Below are 15294 nucleotides of genomic sequence, written 5' to 3'. Positions count from 1 at the left end.
ATACACATAATACTAATACACATAATACTAATACACATAATACACATATTACTAATACACATATTACTAATACACATATTACTAAAACACATAATACTAATACACATGATACTAATACACATAATACTAATACACATATTACTAATACACATATTACTAAAACACAGTATACTAAAACACATAATACTAAAACACATAATACTAATACACATAATGTACATTGTGTTTCTAATTTTCTCCCATTGCATTTACAATCATCATCATCATCATCATCACCTAACCAATGTTGACTTTGCAGGCTGCCACCTAAAGCTAAACCATTCACCTCTGGGTTAAAGAAAAGGTAAACTGACTGAGAAAATGAATCCATTTCCCCTTTAATGATCTCCTGTATGAAATGGTTTCCATCGTGTATCTGTTGACAGTTTGATTATTTTCCAGGCTCATCTGGGCACTGTGACCAGGGTGCATCTCAAATTAAACCCTATTCCATATACAGTGCACTCCTACAGATATGGGCCCTGGTCAACAGTAGTGCACTACCCTATGGGCCCTGGTCAACAGTAGTGCACTACCCTATGGGCCCTGGTCAACAGTAGTGCACTACCCTATGGGCCCTGGTCAACAGTAGTGCACTACCCTATGGGCCCTGGTCAACAGTAGTACACTACCCTATGAGGCCTGGTCAACAGTAGTGCACTACCCTATGGGCCCTGGTCAACAGTAGTGCACTACGCTATGAGGCCTGGTCAACAGTAGTACACTACCCTATGGGCCCTGGTCAACAGTAGTACACTACCCTATGGGCCCTGGTCAACAGTAGTACACTACCCTATGGGCCCTGGTCAACAGTAGTACACTACCCTATGGGCCCTGGTCAACAGTAGTACACTACCCTATGGGCCCTGGTCAACAGTAGTACACTACCCTATGGGCCCTGGTCAACAGTAGTGCACTACCCTATGGGCCCTGGTCAACAGTAGTGCACTACCCTATGGGCCCTGGTCAACAGTAGTACACTACCCTATGAGGCCTGGTCAACAGTAGTGCACTACCCTATGGGCCCTGGTCAACAGTAGTGCACTACGCTATGAGGCCTGGTCAACAGTAGTACACTACCCTATGGGCCCTGGTCAACAGTAGTACACTACCCTATGGGCCCTGGTCAACAGTAGTACACTACCCTATGGGCCCTGGTCAACAGTAGTACACTACCCTATGGGCCCTGGTCAACAGTAGTACACTACCCTATGGGCCCTGGTCAACAGTAGTACACTACCCTATGGGCCCTGGTCAACAGTAGTGCACTACCCTATGGGCCCTGGTCAACAGTAGTGCACTACCCTATGGGCCCTGGTCAACAGTAGTACACTACCCTATGGGCCCTGGTCAACAGTAGTGCACTACCCTATGGGCCCTGGTCAACAGTAGTGCACTACCCTATGGGCCCTGGTCAACAGTAGTGCACTACCCTATGGGCCCTGGTCAACAGTAGTACACTACATTTACATTTACATTTACGTCATTTAGCAGACGCTCTTATCCAGAGCGACTTACAAATTGGTGCTTTCACCTTATGACATCCAGTGGAGCAGCCACTTTACAATAGTGCATCTAAATCTTTTAAGGGGGGTGAGAAGGATTACTTTATCCTATCCTAAGTATTCCTTAAAGAGGTGGGGTTTCAGGTGTCTCCGGAAGGTGGTGATTGACTCCGCTGTCCTGGCGTCGTGAGGGAGTTTGTTCCACCATTGGGGGGCCAGAGCAGCGAACAGTTTTGACTGGGCTGAGCGGGAACTGTACTTCCTCAGTGGTAGGGAGGCGAGCAGGCCAGAGGTGGATGAACGCAGTGCCCTTGTTTGGGTGTAGGGCCTGATCAGAGCCTGGAGGTACTGAGGTGCCGTTCCCCTCACAGCTCCGTAGGCAAGCACCATGGTCTTGTAGCGGATGCGAGCTTCAACTGGAAGCCAGTGGAGAGAGCGGAGGAGCGGGGTGACGTGAGAGAACTTGGGAAGGTTGAACACCAGACGGGCTGCGGCGTTCTGGATGAGTTGTAGGGGTTTAATGGCACAGGCAGGGAGCCCAGCCAACAGCGTTGGGCCCTGGTCAACAGTAGTACACTACCCTATGGGCCCTGGTCAACAGTAGTGCACTACCCTATGGGCCCTGGTCAACAGTAGTGCACTACCCTATGGGCCCTGGTCAACAGTAGTGCACTACCCTATGGGCCCTGGTCAACAGTAGGGCCCTACCCTATGGGCCCTGGTCAACAGTAGGGCCCAGTTCAGTTCAACTCTACCTGCTCTATACTGTACTGTACTGTAGGACCCAGTTCAGTTCAACTCTACCTGCTCTATACTGTACTGTACTGTAGGACCCAGTTCAGTTCAACTCTACCTGCTCTATACTGTACTGTAGGGCCCAGTTCAGTTCAAAAAAGAAAGCAACCTTGTTGTCAAGTGAAACAGCAGTATAGTTTTGGGGTATTGGATTCATACCAGGTAGGCTACGATAGATGTGTGTATGTTTCAGAACGGTCAGGTTTAAGAGATGTGAGATGCTTTATTTAAACTTTATTTATACTGGTATGTCAACTAAGAACAAATGGTCATTTTCTGATGACCTGTCCATGTGTGGATGAAAACAGGCAGAGTTGGATCTTGGCTGTACTGAACACAAATATTAAGACAAGATGAGTCTTGTAACGAAGCCAAAAGGTTACCTCACTTGTAGAAGTGGTTTTCTGTGAAAGTCCAGTTTTGTCATCCAACAAATGCAGCTGAATCTTTTTCTTTGTTTAAAAAAGCTACTTAAAATGATTAATGTCTTTCTAGCTTTTTAAGTTTATATATTTTTTTAAATGATAAACATATACTCGTCATTGTGCAATTGGCTGACGGTCAAACAGACTCTGTGTCTGTTGCAACAATCAAATGAAGAACTGAAAAGTTTAGTATCAGCAGCAAAACATTGAGAATGATTAGAACCAATAATGCACACCAGGGTTCAGGGTCAAGACCATTTCAATTCCAGTCAGGCAGTACACAGGAATTCCAATTCTCTGTAATACCTATGAAGGAAGAACATTTTGGAGGTGGAATTTGGTTTGACTGGTATTGAAATGGAATGGACCCCAACCCCAAATACCAGTCAGTCTTTTCTGTATCATCCCTCCTCCTCCTCCTCCTCCCCCCTACTCCTCCTTCTTCTCCCCCTCCTCCTACTCTTCCTCCTCCTCCTCCTCCCCACTCCCCCTCTTCCTCCTCCTCCCCCCCACTCCTCCTCCCCCACCTCCTTCTCCCCCCTCCTCCTACTCTTCCTCCTCCTCCTCCTCTCCCCCACTCCTCCTCCTCCTTCTCCTTCTCCCCCTCCTCCTACTCTTCCTCCTCCCCCACTCCTCCTCCCCCCCAACTCCTCCTCCTCCGCCTCCCTCCCCCTCCCACTCCCCTCCTCCTCCTCCTCCTCCTCCTCCTCCTCCTCCCCCTCCTCCTCCTCCCCCATTCAAACCCCTCCAGACTGAACACAGAGCGTCAGAAGCACCGGTACCGCCTCCACTCTGTGGCATGTGTTGGCACTGAAGTCCATCTGGCAGCCTGCCCCCTGGAGACCAACAAGGGTAATTATACAGAGAGATTGGACTCTCAGAACGTTGTAAATATATAGAACATACCCCACAAATAGGCACCATGTTCAGACCAGAGTTATGTTGAATATATTCACTGTGCATATTTGTGAGTTATATTCTGTGTATTTACATAATTCCTGAGTCTACTCGCACTCCACAGGTAATGCCACAGAGTCGTGTGAAGGTGGCATGCCAGCCGTGGTCAGCTGTGTACCCGGACCCCTGTACGTACAGAACAACGGACTGAAGAAGAAGAAACTCAGAACTACGGTAATTAGTAGTAGTAATGTGTGTGTGTGTGTGTGTGTGTGTGTGTGTGTGTGTGTGTGTGTGTGTGTGTGTGTGTGTGTGTGTGTGTGTGTGTACGTACGTGCATTTGTGTCTCACTAGCATTGCATAGACTTGAAGCTGGCAAATTCACGCTTCTTCTACAGTTTCTTAATCTGGCCAGTTTGGTGTTCCTCCTCTGTCTGTAGAACACAGTGAGTTAACTGTCTCCTGTCTGTAGAACACAGTGAGTTAACTGTCTCCTGTCTGTAGAACACACTGTCTCCTGTCAGTAGAACACAGTGAGTTAACTGTCTCCTGTCTGTAGAACACAGTGAGTTAACTGGCTCCTGTCTGTAGAACACAGTGAGTTAACTGTCTCCTGTCTGTAGAACACAGTGAGTTAACTGTCTCCTGTCTGTAGAACACAGTGAGTTAACTGTCTCCTGTCAGTAGAACACAGTGAGTTAACTGTCTCCTGTCTGTAGAACACAGTGAGTTAACTGTCTCCTGTCAGTAGAACACAGTGAGTTAACTGTCTCCTGTCTGTAGAACACAGTGAGTTAACTGTCTCCTGTCTGTAGAACACAGTGAGTTAACTGTCTCCTGTCTGTAGAACACAGTGAGTTAACTGTCTCCTGTCTGTAGAACACAGTGAGTTAACTGTCTCCTGTCTGTAGAACACAGTGAGTTAACTGTCTTCTGTCAGTAGAACACAGTGAGTTAACTGTCTCCTGTCTGTAGAACACAGTGAGTTAACTGTCTCCTGTCTGTAGAACACAGTGAGTTAAATGTCTCCTGTCTGTAGAACACAGTGAGTTAACTGTCTCCTGTCTGTAGAACACAGTGAGTTAACGGTCTCCTGTCTGTAGAACACACTGTCTCCTGTCTGTAGAACACACTGTCTCCTGTCAGTAGAACACAGTGAGTTAACTGTCTCCTGTCAGTAGAACACAGTGAGTTAACTGTCTCCTGTCTGTAGAACACAGTGAGTTAACTGTCTCCTGTCAGTAGAACACAGTGAGTTAACTGTCTCCTGTCAGTAGAACACACTGTCTCCTGTCTGTAGAACACAGTGAGTTAACTGTCTCCTGTCTGTAGAACACAGTGAGTTAACTGTCTTCTGTCTGTAGAACACAGTGAGTTAACTGTCTCCTGTCAGTAGAACACACTGTCTCCTGTCTGTAGAACACAGTGAGTTAACTGTCTCCTGTCTGTAGAACACACTGTCTCCTGTCAGTAGAACACACTGTCTCCTGTCTGTAGAACACGGTGAGTTAACTGTCTCCTGTCAGTAGAACACAGTGAGTTAACTGTCTCCTGTCTGTAGAACACAGTGAGTTAACTGTCTTCTGTCTGTAGAACACAGTGAGTTAACTGTCTGCTGTCAGTAGAACACAGTGAGTTAACTGTCTCCTGTCAGTAGAACACACTGTCTCCTGTCTGTAGAACACAGTGAGTTAACTGTCTCCTGTCTGTAGAACACAGTGAGTTAACTGTCTTCTGTCTGTAGAACACAGTGAGTTAACTGTCTCCTGTCAGTAGAACACACTGTCTCCTGTCTGTAGAACACAGTGAGTTAACTGTCTCCTGTCTGTAGAACACACTGTCTCCTGTCAGTAGAACACACTGTCTCCTGTCTGTAGAACACAGTGAGTTAACTGTCTCCTGTCTGTAGAACACAGTGAGTTAACTGTCTCCTGTCTGTAGAACACAGTGAGTTAACTGTCTCCTGTCTGTAGAACACAGTGAGTTAACTGTCTCCTGTCTGTAGAACACAGTGAGTTAACTGTCTCCTGTCTGTAGAACACAGTGAGTTAACTGTCTCCTGTCAGTAGAACACAGTGAGTTAACTGTCTCCTGTCTGTAGAACACAGTGAGTTAACTGTCTCCTGTCTGTAGAACACACTGTCTCCTGTCAGTAGAACACAGTGAGTTAACTGTCTCCTGTCTGTAGAACACAGTGAGTTAACTGTCTCCTGTCTGTAGAACACAGTGAGTTAACTGTCTCCTGTCTGTAGAACACGGTGAGTTAACTGTCTCCTGTCAGTAGAACACAGTGAGTTAACTGTCTCCTGTCTGTAGAACACAGTGAGTTAACTATCTCCTGTCTGTAGAACACAGTGAGATAACTGTCTCCTGTCTGTAGAACACAGTGAGTTAACTGTCTTCTGTCTGTAGAACACAGTGAGTTAACTGTCTCCTGTCAGTAGAACACAGTGAGTTAACTGTCTTCTGTCTGTAGAACACAGTGAGTTAACTGCCTCTTGTCAGTAGAACACAGTGAGTTAACTGTCTCCTGTCTGTAGAACACACTGAGTTAACTGTCTCCTGTCTGTAGAACACACTGTCTCCTGTCAGTAGAACACAGTGAGTTAACTGTCTCCTGTCAGTAGAACACAGTGAGTTAACTGTCTCCTGTCAGTAGAACACAGTGAGTTAACTGTCTCCTGTCTGTAGAACACACTGAGTTAACTGTCTCCTGTCTGTAGAACACACTGTCTCCTGTCTGTAGAACACAGTGAGTTAACTGTCTCCTGTCTGTAGAACACAGTGAGTTAACTGTCTCCTGTCTGTAGAACACAGTGAGTTAACTGTCTCCTGTCTGTAGAACACAGTGAGTTAACTGTCTCCTGTCTGTAGAACACAGTGAGTTAACTGTCTTCTGTCTGTAGAACACAGTGAGTTAACTGTCTGCTGTCAGTAGAACACAGTGAGTTAACTGTCTCCTGTCAGTAGAACACAGTGAGTTAAATGTCTCCTGTCTGTAGAACACAGTGAGTTAAATGTCTCCTGTCTGTAGAACACAGTGAGTTAACTGTCTCCTGTCAGTAGAACACAGTGAGTTAACTATCTCCTGTCTGTAGAACACAGTGAGATAACTGTCTCCTGTCTGTAGAACACAGTGAGTTAACTGTCTCCTGTCTGCAGAACACACTGTCTCCTGTCTGTAGAACACAGTGAGTTAACTGTCTCCTGTCTGTAGAACACACTGTCTCCTGTCTGTAGAACACAGTGAGTTAACTGTCTCCTGTCTGTAGAACACAGTGAGTTAACTGTCTCCTGTCTGTAGAACACAGTGAGTTAACTGTCTCCTGTCTGTAGAACACAGTGAGTTAACTGTCTCCTGTCAGTAGAACACAGTGAGTTAACTGTCTCCTGTCTGTAGAACACACTGTCTCCTGTCTGTAGAACACAGTGAGTTAACTGTCTCCTGTCTGTAGAACACAGTGAGTTAACTGTCTCCTGTCTGTAGAACACAGTGAGTTAACTGTCTCCTGTCTGTAGAACACAGTGAGTTAACTGTCTCCTGTCTGTAGAACACAGTGAGTTAACTGTCTCCTGTCAGTAGAACACAGTGAGTTAACTGTCTCCTGTCTGTAGAACACACTGTCTCCTGTCTGTAGAACACAGTGAGTTAACTGTCTCCTGTCTGTAGAACACGGTGAGTTAACTGTCTCCTGTCAGTAGAACACAGTGAGTTAACTGTCTCCTGTCTGTAGAACACGGTGAGTTAACTGTCTCCTGTCAGTAGAACACAGTGAGTTAACTGTCTCCTGTCTGTAGAACACAGTGAGTTAACTGTCTCCTGTCTGTAGAACACACTGTCTCCTGTCAGTAGAACACAGTGAGTTAACTGTCTCCTGTCTGTAGAACACAGTGAGTTAACTGTCTCCTGTCTGTAGAACACAGTGAGTTAACTGTCTCCTGTCTGTAGAACACAGTGAGTTAACTGTCTCCTGTCTGTAGAACACGGTGAGTTAACTGTCTCCTGTCTGTAGAACACAGTGAGTTAACTGTCTCCTGTCTGTAGAACACAGTGAGTTAACTGTCTCCTGTCTTGTAGAACACAGTGAGTTAACTGTCTCCTGTCTGTAGAACACAGTGAGTTAACTGTCTCCTGTCTGTAGAACACAGTGAGTTAACTGTCTCCTGTCTGTAGAACACAGTGAGTTAACTGTCTCCTGTCTGCAGAACACACTGTCTCCTGTCTGTAGAACACAGTGAGTTAACTGTCTCCTGTCTGTAGAACACACTGTCTCCTGTCTGTAGAACACAGTGAGTTAACTGTCTCCTGTCTGTAGAACACAGTGAGTTAACTGTCTCCTGTCTGTAGAACACAGTGAGTTAACTGTCTCCTGTCTGTAGAACACAGTGAGTTAACTGTCTCCTGTCTGTAGAACACAGTGAGTTAACTGTCTCCTGTCTGTAGAACACAGTGAGTTAACTGTCTCCTGTCAGTAGAACACAGTGAGTTAACTGTCTCCTGTCTGTAGAACACAGTGAGTTAACTCTCCTCTCCTCTCCTCCTCTCCTGTATCTTTGTAAGTCAACTGTGTCCCTTGCTTTCCTCTCCCATCAGAGCACGGTGAGGCTGAAGGGTGGTGCCAAGCTGGGTGAGGGCAGAGTGGAGGTGCTGAAGAACAATGAGTGGGGCACGGTGTGTGACGACCGTTGGACCCTGCTGTCTGCCAGCGTTGTGTGCAGGGAGCTGGGCTTCGGATCCGCCAAGGAGGCTCTGACTGGAGCTCGCATGGGAGAAGGTGAGGACTGAGCACTGTGGTTTGTATTTGTAAGTCGCTCTGGATAAGAGCGTCTGCTAAATGACTTAAATGTAATGTAAATGTGGTTTAACCTTATGTAGATCAATGGATTTGTGCAGAGACTTGGGGTAGTGGTTACACTCCCAGAACAGTCACATATACTGTACGACGTCCAACTGAAGACCGGGGTTCAATCCCTGTGTCCACTTCCCACTGTTTCTCTTCCAATCTCTCCCTTTGATTTCCAACTTGTCTCTATAAAGTGTTAAAAGACCTAAAAAAATCTGTAAACACAGTGCCTTCGGGAAAGCATTGAGACCCCTTTACTTTTTCCACATTTTGTTACGTTACAGCCTTACTCTAAAATTGATTCAATTGTTTTTTTACCCTTATCAATCTACACACAGTACCCCATAATGACGAAGCAAAAACATGTTTTTAGAAAATGTTGCTAATTTATGAGAAACTGAAATATCACATTTACGTAAGTATTCAGACCCTTTCACTCAGTACTTTGTTGAAGAACCTTTTGCAGAGATTACAGCCTCATATCGTCTTGGGTCTGACGCTACAAGCTTGGCACACCTATATTTGGGGAGTTTCTCCCATTCTTCTCTGCAGATCCTCTCAAGTTCTGTCAGGTTGGATGGGGAGCGTCACTGCACAGCTATTTTCAGGTCTCTCCAGAGATGTTTGATCAGGGTTCAAGTCTGGGCTCTGGCTGGGCCACTCAAGGACATTCAGAGACTTGTTCCGAAGCCACTCCTGCATTGTCTTGGCTGCTTAGGGTCGTTGTCCTGTTGTCTTCCTTTCCTGTGGCGGTCCTTTTGAGAGACAGTTTCATCTGGTTGACTACATTCAGCTTGACTACCTGGTTGAGAGAATGCCAAGAATGTTTATTTTTTTTAACACTTTTTTGGTTACTACATGATTCCATATGTGTTATTTCACAGTTTTGATGTCTTCACTATTATTCTACAATGTAGAAAATAATAAAAAATAAATAAATAAGAAAAAACCTTGAATGAGCAGGTGTCCAAACTTCTGACTGGTAGTGTATATATATTAATGGTATTACACACATGGTGTCACGTGCTTCTTCTTCGTGGAAATGACTGGATCAAGGTACAGCGTGGTGAGCGTACATTTCTCTTTATTATAAATGTCGCCAACAAAAACAAGAAACAACACACAAAAGAAAGACGAATGTGAAGCTGACTAGGGCTATACAGGTCACTAACAAAGACAACTACCCACAAAATGCAAAAGGAAAAAAGGCTGCCTAAGTATGATTCCCAGTCAGAGACAACGATAGACAGCTGTCAAATCGAATCAAATCAAATCAAATGTATTTATATAGCCCTTCGTACATCAGCTGATATCTCAAAGTGCTGTACAGAAACCCAGCCTAAAACCCCAAACAGCAAGCAATGCAGGTGTAGAAGCACGGTGGCTAGGAAAAACTCCCTAGAAAGGCCAGAGCCTAGGAAGAAACCTAGAGAGGAACCAGGCTATGTGGGGTGGCCAGTCCTCTTCTGGCTGTGCCGGGTGGAGATTATAACAGAACATGGCCAAGATGTTCAACTGTTCATAAATGACCAGCATGGTCGACACTGTCCCTGATTGAGAACCACACCCGGCCAAACACAAAGAAATAGAAAACATAGAAATACAGAACATAGAGTTTCCCACCCAAGTCACACCCTGACCAACCAAACATAGAGAATAAAAAGATCTCTAGGGTCAGGGTGTGACACATGGTGAGACATTTCGTTATATTTTTTTAAATGTTTTTTTAGTTCATAAGAGGTTGGAAAGAAATATGTTTTTGGTAATGATTTCTCCCAAAAACGTATTCAAGTCTTTGGCGTGGTTTCCCTAAGAACAAAGTAATTCCAGTAGACCTAAACCCTAAATCTTCCCACAAAACAAGCTGTGTCCAGCAAAAATCTTATTTTAATTTATCTGACTTTTATGTCAATGAAGTGTTTTACCATGTTTTTACCTCACAATGAAGTGTGTGTGTGTGTGTGTGTGTGTCTGTGTGTCTGTGTGTCTGTGTGTCTGTGTGTCTCTGTGTCTGTGTCTGTGTCTGTGTCTGTGTGTGTGTGTGTGTGTGTGTGTGTGTGTGTGTGTGTGTGTGTGTGTGTGTCTTTAGGGATGGGTCCTATCCACATGAATGAGGTCCAGTGTCTGGGGACGGAGAAGTCCATGTGGAACTGTGGCTTTAAGAACATAACCTCAGAGGACTGCCAGCATGTAGAAGACGCCGCTGTGAGGTGCAACACGCCATACATGGCTCTGGAGAACTCGGTCAGAGACTAACTACTCACTTTAAACCATTCTGTTTAATGAACTTCAATCATCCCAGAGGGGCCAGTTAGTGTCATTTCCTGTTTTACTGATTTCCTGTTTTACTGAAAACACGTTGTACCCGTCGTTGACAAGATGATGTTCATGTGATCATACAAGTCATACCACACATAACTAATCTAAACTAGTATAAACTAGTAGCGCTGAAGATCAGAGTTATAGTGTGATTGAAATTTAAAGGGAACTTTTGATTGAGCCGACATAATACAGTGTTTACCGTAATACAGTGTTTACAGTAATACAGTGTTTACAGTAATACAGTGTTTACCGTAATACAGTGTTTACAGTGTTTACCGTAATACAGTGTTTACCGTAATACCGTGTTTACCGTAATACAGTGTTTACAGTAATACAGTGTTTACCGTAATACAGTGTTTACAGTAATACAGTGTTTACCGTAATACAGTGTTTACCGTAATACAGTGTTTACCGTAATACAGTGTTTACAGTAATACAGTGTTTACCGTAATACAGTGTTTACCGTAATACAGTGTTTACAGTAATACAGTGTTTACCGTAATACAGTGTTTACAGTAATACAGTGTTTACCGTAATACAGTGTTTACCGTAATACAGTGTTTACCGTAATACAGTGTTTACAGTAATACAGTGTTTACCGTAATACAGTGTTTACGGGACACGGGAACATTGCCTTTAAATTTAAAATGTAATATACTGTTGACTTTCAGCACTACAGATTGAATCTAGGCTTAAGTAAAAATGTAGTTAAGCAAACGGGGGGGGGGGTATTATATTTACTGTGAATATTTAACAGTTTATTGATCAGCGATGTGTTGATCGATCCCTGATTGGGCAGAAATGCTGCAGTAATGTTCAATACAATGTTAGTAGTATTGTGATCAGAGATGTAACCTGACTATGTGATGTGTGTTATGATGTCCTTTACTCTCATCAAACACATGCCTTTAACAATACATAACAATACATAACACTACATAACACTACATAACAATACATAACAATACATAACACTACATAACACTACATAACAATACATAACAATACATAACACTACATAACACTACATAACACTACATAACACTACATAACAATACATAACACTACATAACACTACATAACACTACATAACACTACATAACAATACATAACAATACATAACACTACATAACACTACATAACACTACATAACAATACATAACAATACATAACACTACATAACACTACATAACAATACATAACAATACATAACACTACATAACACTACATAACACTACATAACAATACATAACAATACATAACACTACATAACAATACATAACAATACATGCCTTTAACACTACATAACACTACATAACACTACATAACAATACATAACACTACATAACAATACATAACAATACATGCCTTTAACACTACATACCAATACATAACACTACATAACAATACATAACAATACATAACACTACATAACAATACATAACACTACATACCAATACATAACACTACATAACACTACATAACACTACATGCCTTTAACAATACATAACAATACATAACACTACATGCCTTTAACAATACATAACACTACATGCCTTTAACAATACATAACACTACATGCCTTTAACAATACATAACAATACATAACACTACATAACACTACATGCCTTTAACAATACATAACAATACATAACACTACATGCCTTTAACAATACATAACACTACATGCCTTTAACAATACGTAACAATACATAACACTACATAACACTACATAACACTACATAACAATACATAACAATACATAACACTACATAACACTACATAACAATACATAACACTACATAACACTACATAACAATACATAACAATACATGCCTTTAACAATACATAACACTACATGCCTTTAACAATACGTAACAATACATAACACTACATAACACTACATAACAATACATAACAATACATAACAATACATAACACTACATAACACTACATAACAATACATGTCTTTAACAATACATAACACTACATAACACTACATAACACTACATAACACTACATAACAATACATAACACTACATAACAATACATAACAATACATGTCTTTAACAATACATAACACTACATACCAATACATAACACTACATAACACTACATAACACTACATAACAATACATAACACTACATAACACTACATAACACTACATACCAATACATAACACTACATAACACTACATAACAATACATAACACTACATAACAATACATAACACTACATAACACTACATAACAATACATGTCTTTAACAATACATAACACTACATACCAATACATAACACTACATAACACTACTTAACACTACATAACAATACATAACACTACATAACACTACATAACAATACATAACAATACATAACACTACATAACACTACATAACAATACATAACAATACATAACAATACAAAACAATACATAACACTACATAACAATACATAACACTACATGCCTTTAACAATACATAACACTACATAACAATACATAACACTACATACCAATACATAACACTACATAACACTACATAACACTACATAACAATACATAACAATACATAACACTACATAACAATACATAACAATACATAACAATACAAAACAATACATAACAATACATAACACTACATGCCTTTAACAATACATAACAATACATAACAATACATAACAATACATAACACTACATAACAATACATAACACTACATGCCTTTAACAATACATAACAATACATAACAATACATAACAATACATAACACTACATAACAATACATAACACTACATAACAATACATAACACTACATAACAATACATAACAATACAAAACAATACATGCCTTTAACAATACATAACACTACATAACAATACATAACACTACATAACAATACATAACACTACATAACACTACATAACACTACATAACAATGCATAACACTACATAACAATACATAACACTACATAACAATACATAACAATACATAACACTACATAACAATACATAACAATACATAACACTACATAACACTACATAACAATACATAACACTACATAACACTACATAACAATACATAACACTACATAACAATACATAACACTACATAACAATACATAACAATACATAACACTACATAACACTACATAACAATACATAACACTACATAACACTACATAACAATACATAACAATACATGCCTTTAACAATACATAACACTACATGCCTTTAACAATACGTAACAATACATAACACTACATAACACTACATAACAATACATAACAATACATAACAATACATAACACTACATAACACTACATAACAATACATGTCTTTAACAATACATAACACTACATAACACTACATAACACTACATAACAATACATAACACTACATAACAATACATAACAATACATGTCTTTAACAATACATAACACTACATACCAATACATAACACTACATAACACTACATAACACTACATAACAATACATAACACTACATAACACTACATAACACTACATACCAATACATAACACTACATAACACTACATAACAATACATAACACTACATAACAATACATAACACTACATAACACTACATAACAATACATGTCTTTAAAAATACATAACACTACATACCAATACATAACACTACATAACACTACTTAACACTACATAACAATACATAACACTACATAACAATACATGTCTTTAACAATACATAACACTACATAACACTACATAACAATACATAACAATACATAACACTACATAACAATACATAACACTACATAACACTACATAACACTACATGCTATTAACAATACATAACACTACATAACAATACATAACACTACATAACACTACATAACAATACATAACACTACATAACAATACATAACAATACATAACAATACATAACAATACAAAACAATACATAACACTACATAACAATACATAACACTACATGCCTTTAACAATACATAACAATACATAACAATACATAACAATACATAACACTACATAACAATACATAACACTACATGCCTTTAACAATACATAACAATACATAACACTACATAACAATACATAACAATACATAACACTACATAACAATACATAACACTACATAACAATACATAACACTACATAACAATACATAACAATACAAAACAATACATGCCTTTAACAATACATAACACTACATAACAATACATAACACTACATAACAATACATAACACTACATAACACTACATAACACTACATAACAATACATAACACTACATAACAATACATAACACTACATAACAATACATAACAATACATAACACTACATAACAATACATAACAATACATAACACTACATAACACTACATAACAATACATAACACTACATAACAATACATAACACTACATAACACTACATAACAATACATAACACTACATAACAATACATAACACTACA

The 15294-nt window shown here is 40.3% G+C and overlaps 1 protein-coding gene across 4 annotated transcripts in view; it reads left to right on the top strand.

Annotated features, from left to right (window-relative positions):
• The window catches only part of loxl3b (lysyl oxidase-like 3b), a 110632-nt gene that overhangs the window by 67393 nt on the left and 27945 nt on the right, over positions 1 to 15294 (top strand). For 2 of the 4 annotated variants that reach the window (XM_065025969.1, XM_065025967.1), the window contains exons 6-10: positions 299 to 343; positions 3516 to 3616; positions 3786 to 3895; positions 8256 to 8436; positions 10595 to 10749. In XM_065025969.1, the coding sequence (XP_064882041.1) occupies positions 299 to 343; positions 3516 to 3616; positions 3786 to 3895; positions 8256 to 8436; positions 10595 to 10749 (592 nt within the window). The remainder of the gene's footprint in view (positions 1 to 298; positions 344 to 3515; positions 3617 to 3785; positions 3896 to 8255; positions 8437 to 10594; positions 10750 to 15294) is intronic. The other 2 variants (XM_065025970.1, XM_065025968.1) reach the window with 1 other exon arrangement.

This window comes from Oncorhynchus nerka, linkage group LG12 (genome assembly GCF_034236695.1).
Source record: "Oncorhynchus nerka isolate Pitt River linkage group LG12, Oner_Uvic_2.0, whole genome shotgun sequence".
In the NCBI taxonomy this organism is placed as follows: domain Eukaryota; kingdom Metazoa; phylum Chordata; class Actinopteri; order Salmoniformes; family Salmonidae; genus Oncorhynchus; species Oncorhynchus nerka.
Note: the sequence above shows the minus strand (reverse complement) of the source record. Positions and strands in the feature narration are given on the sequence as shown.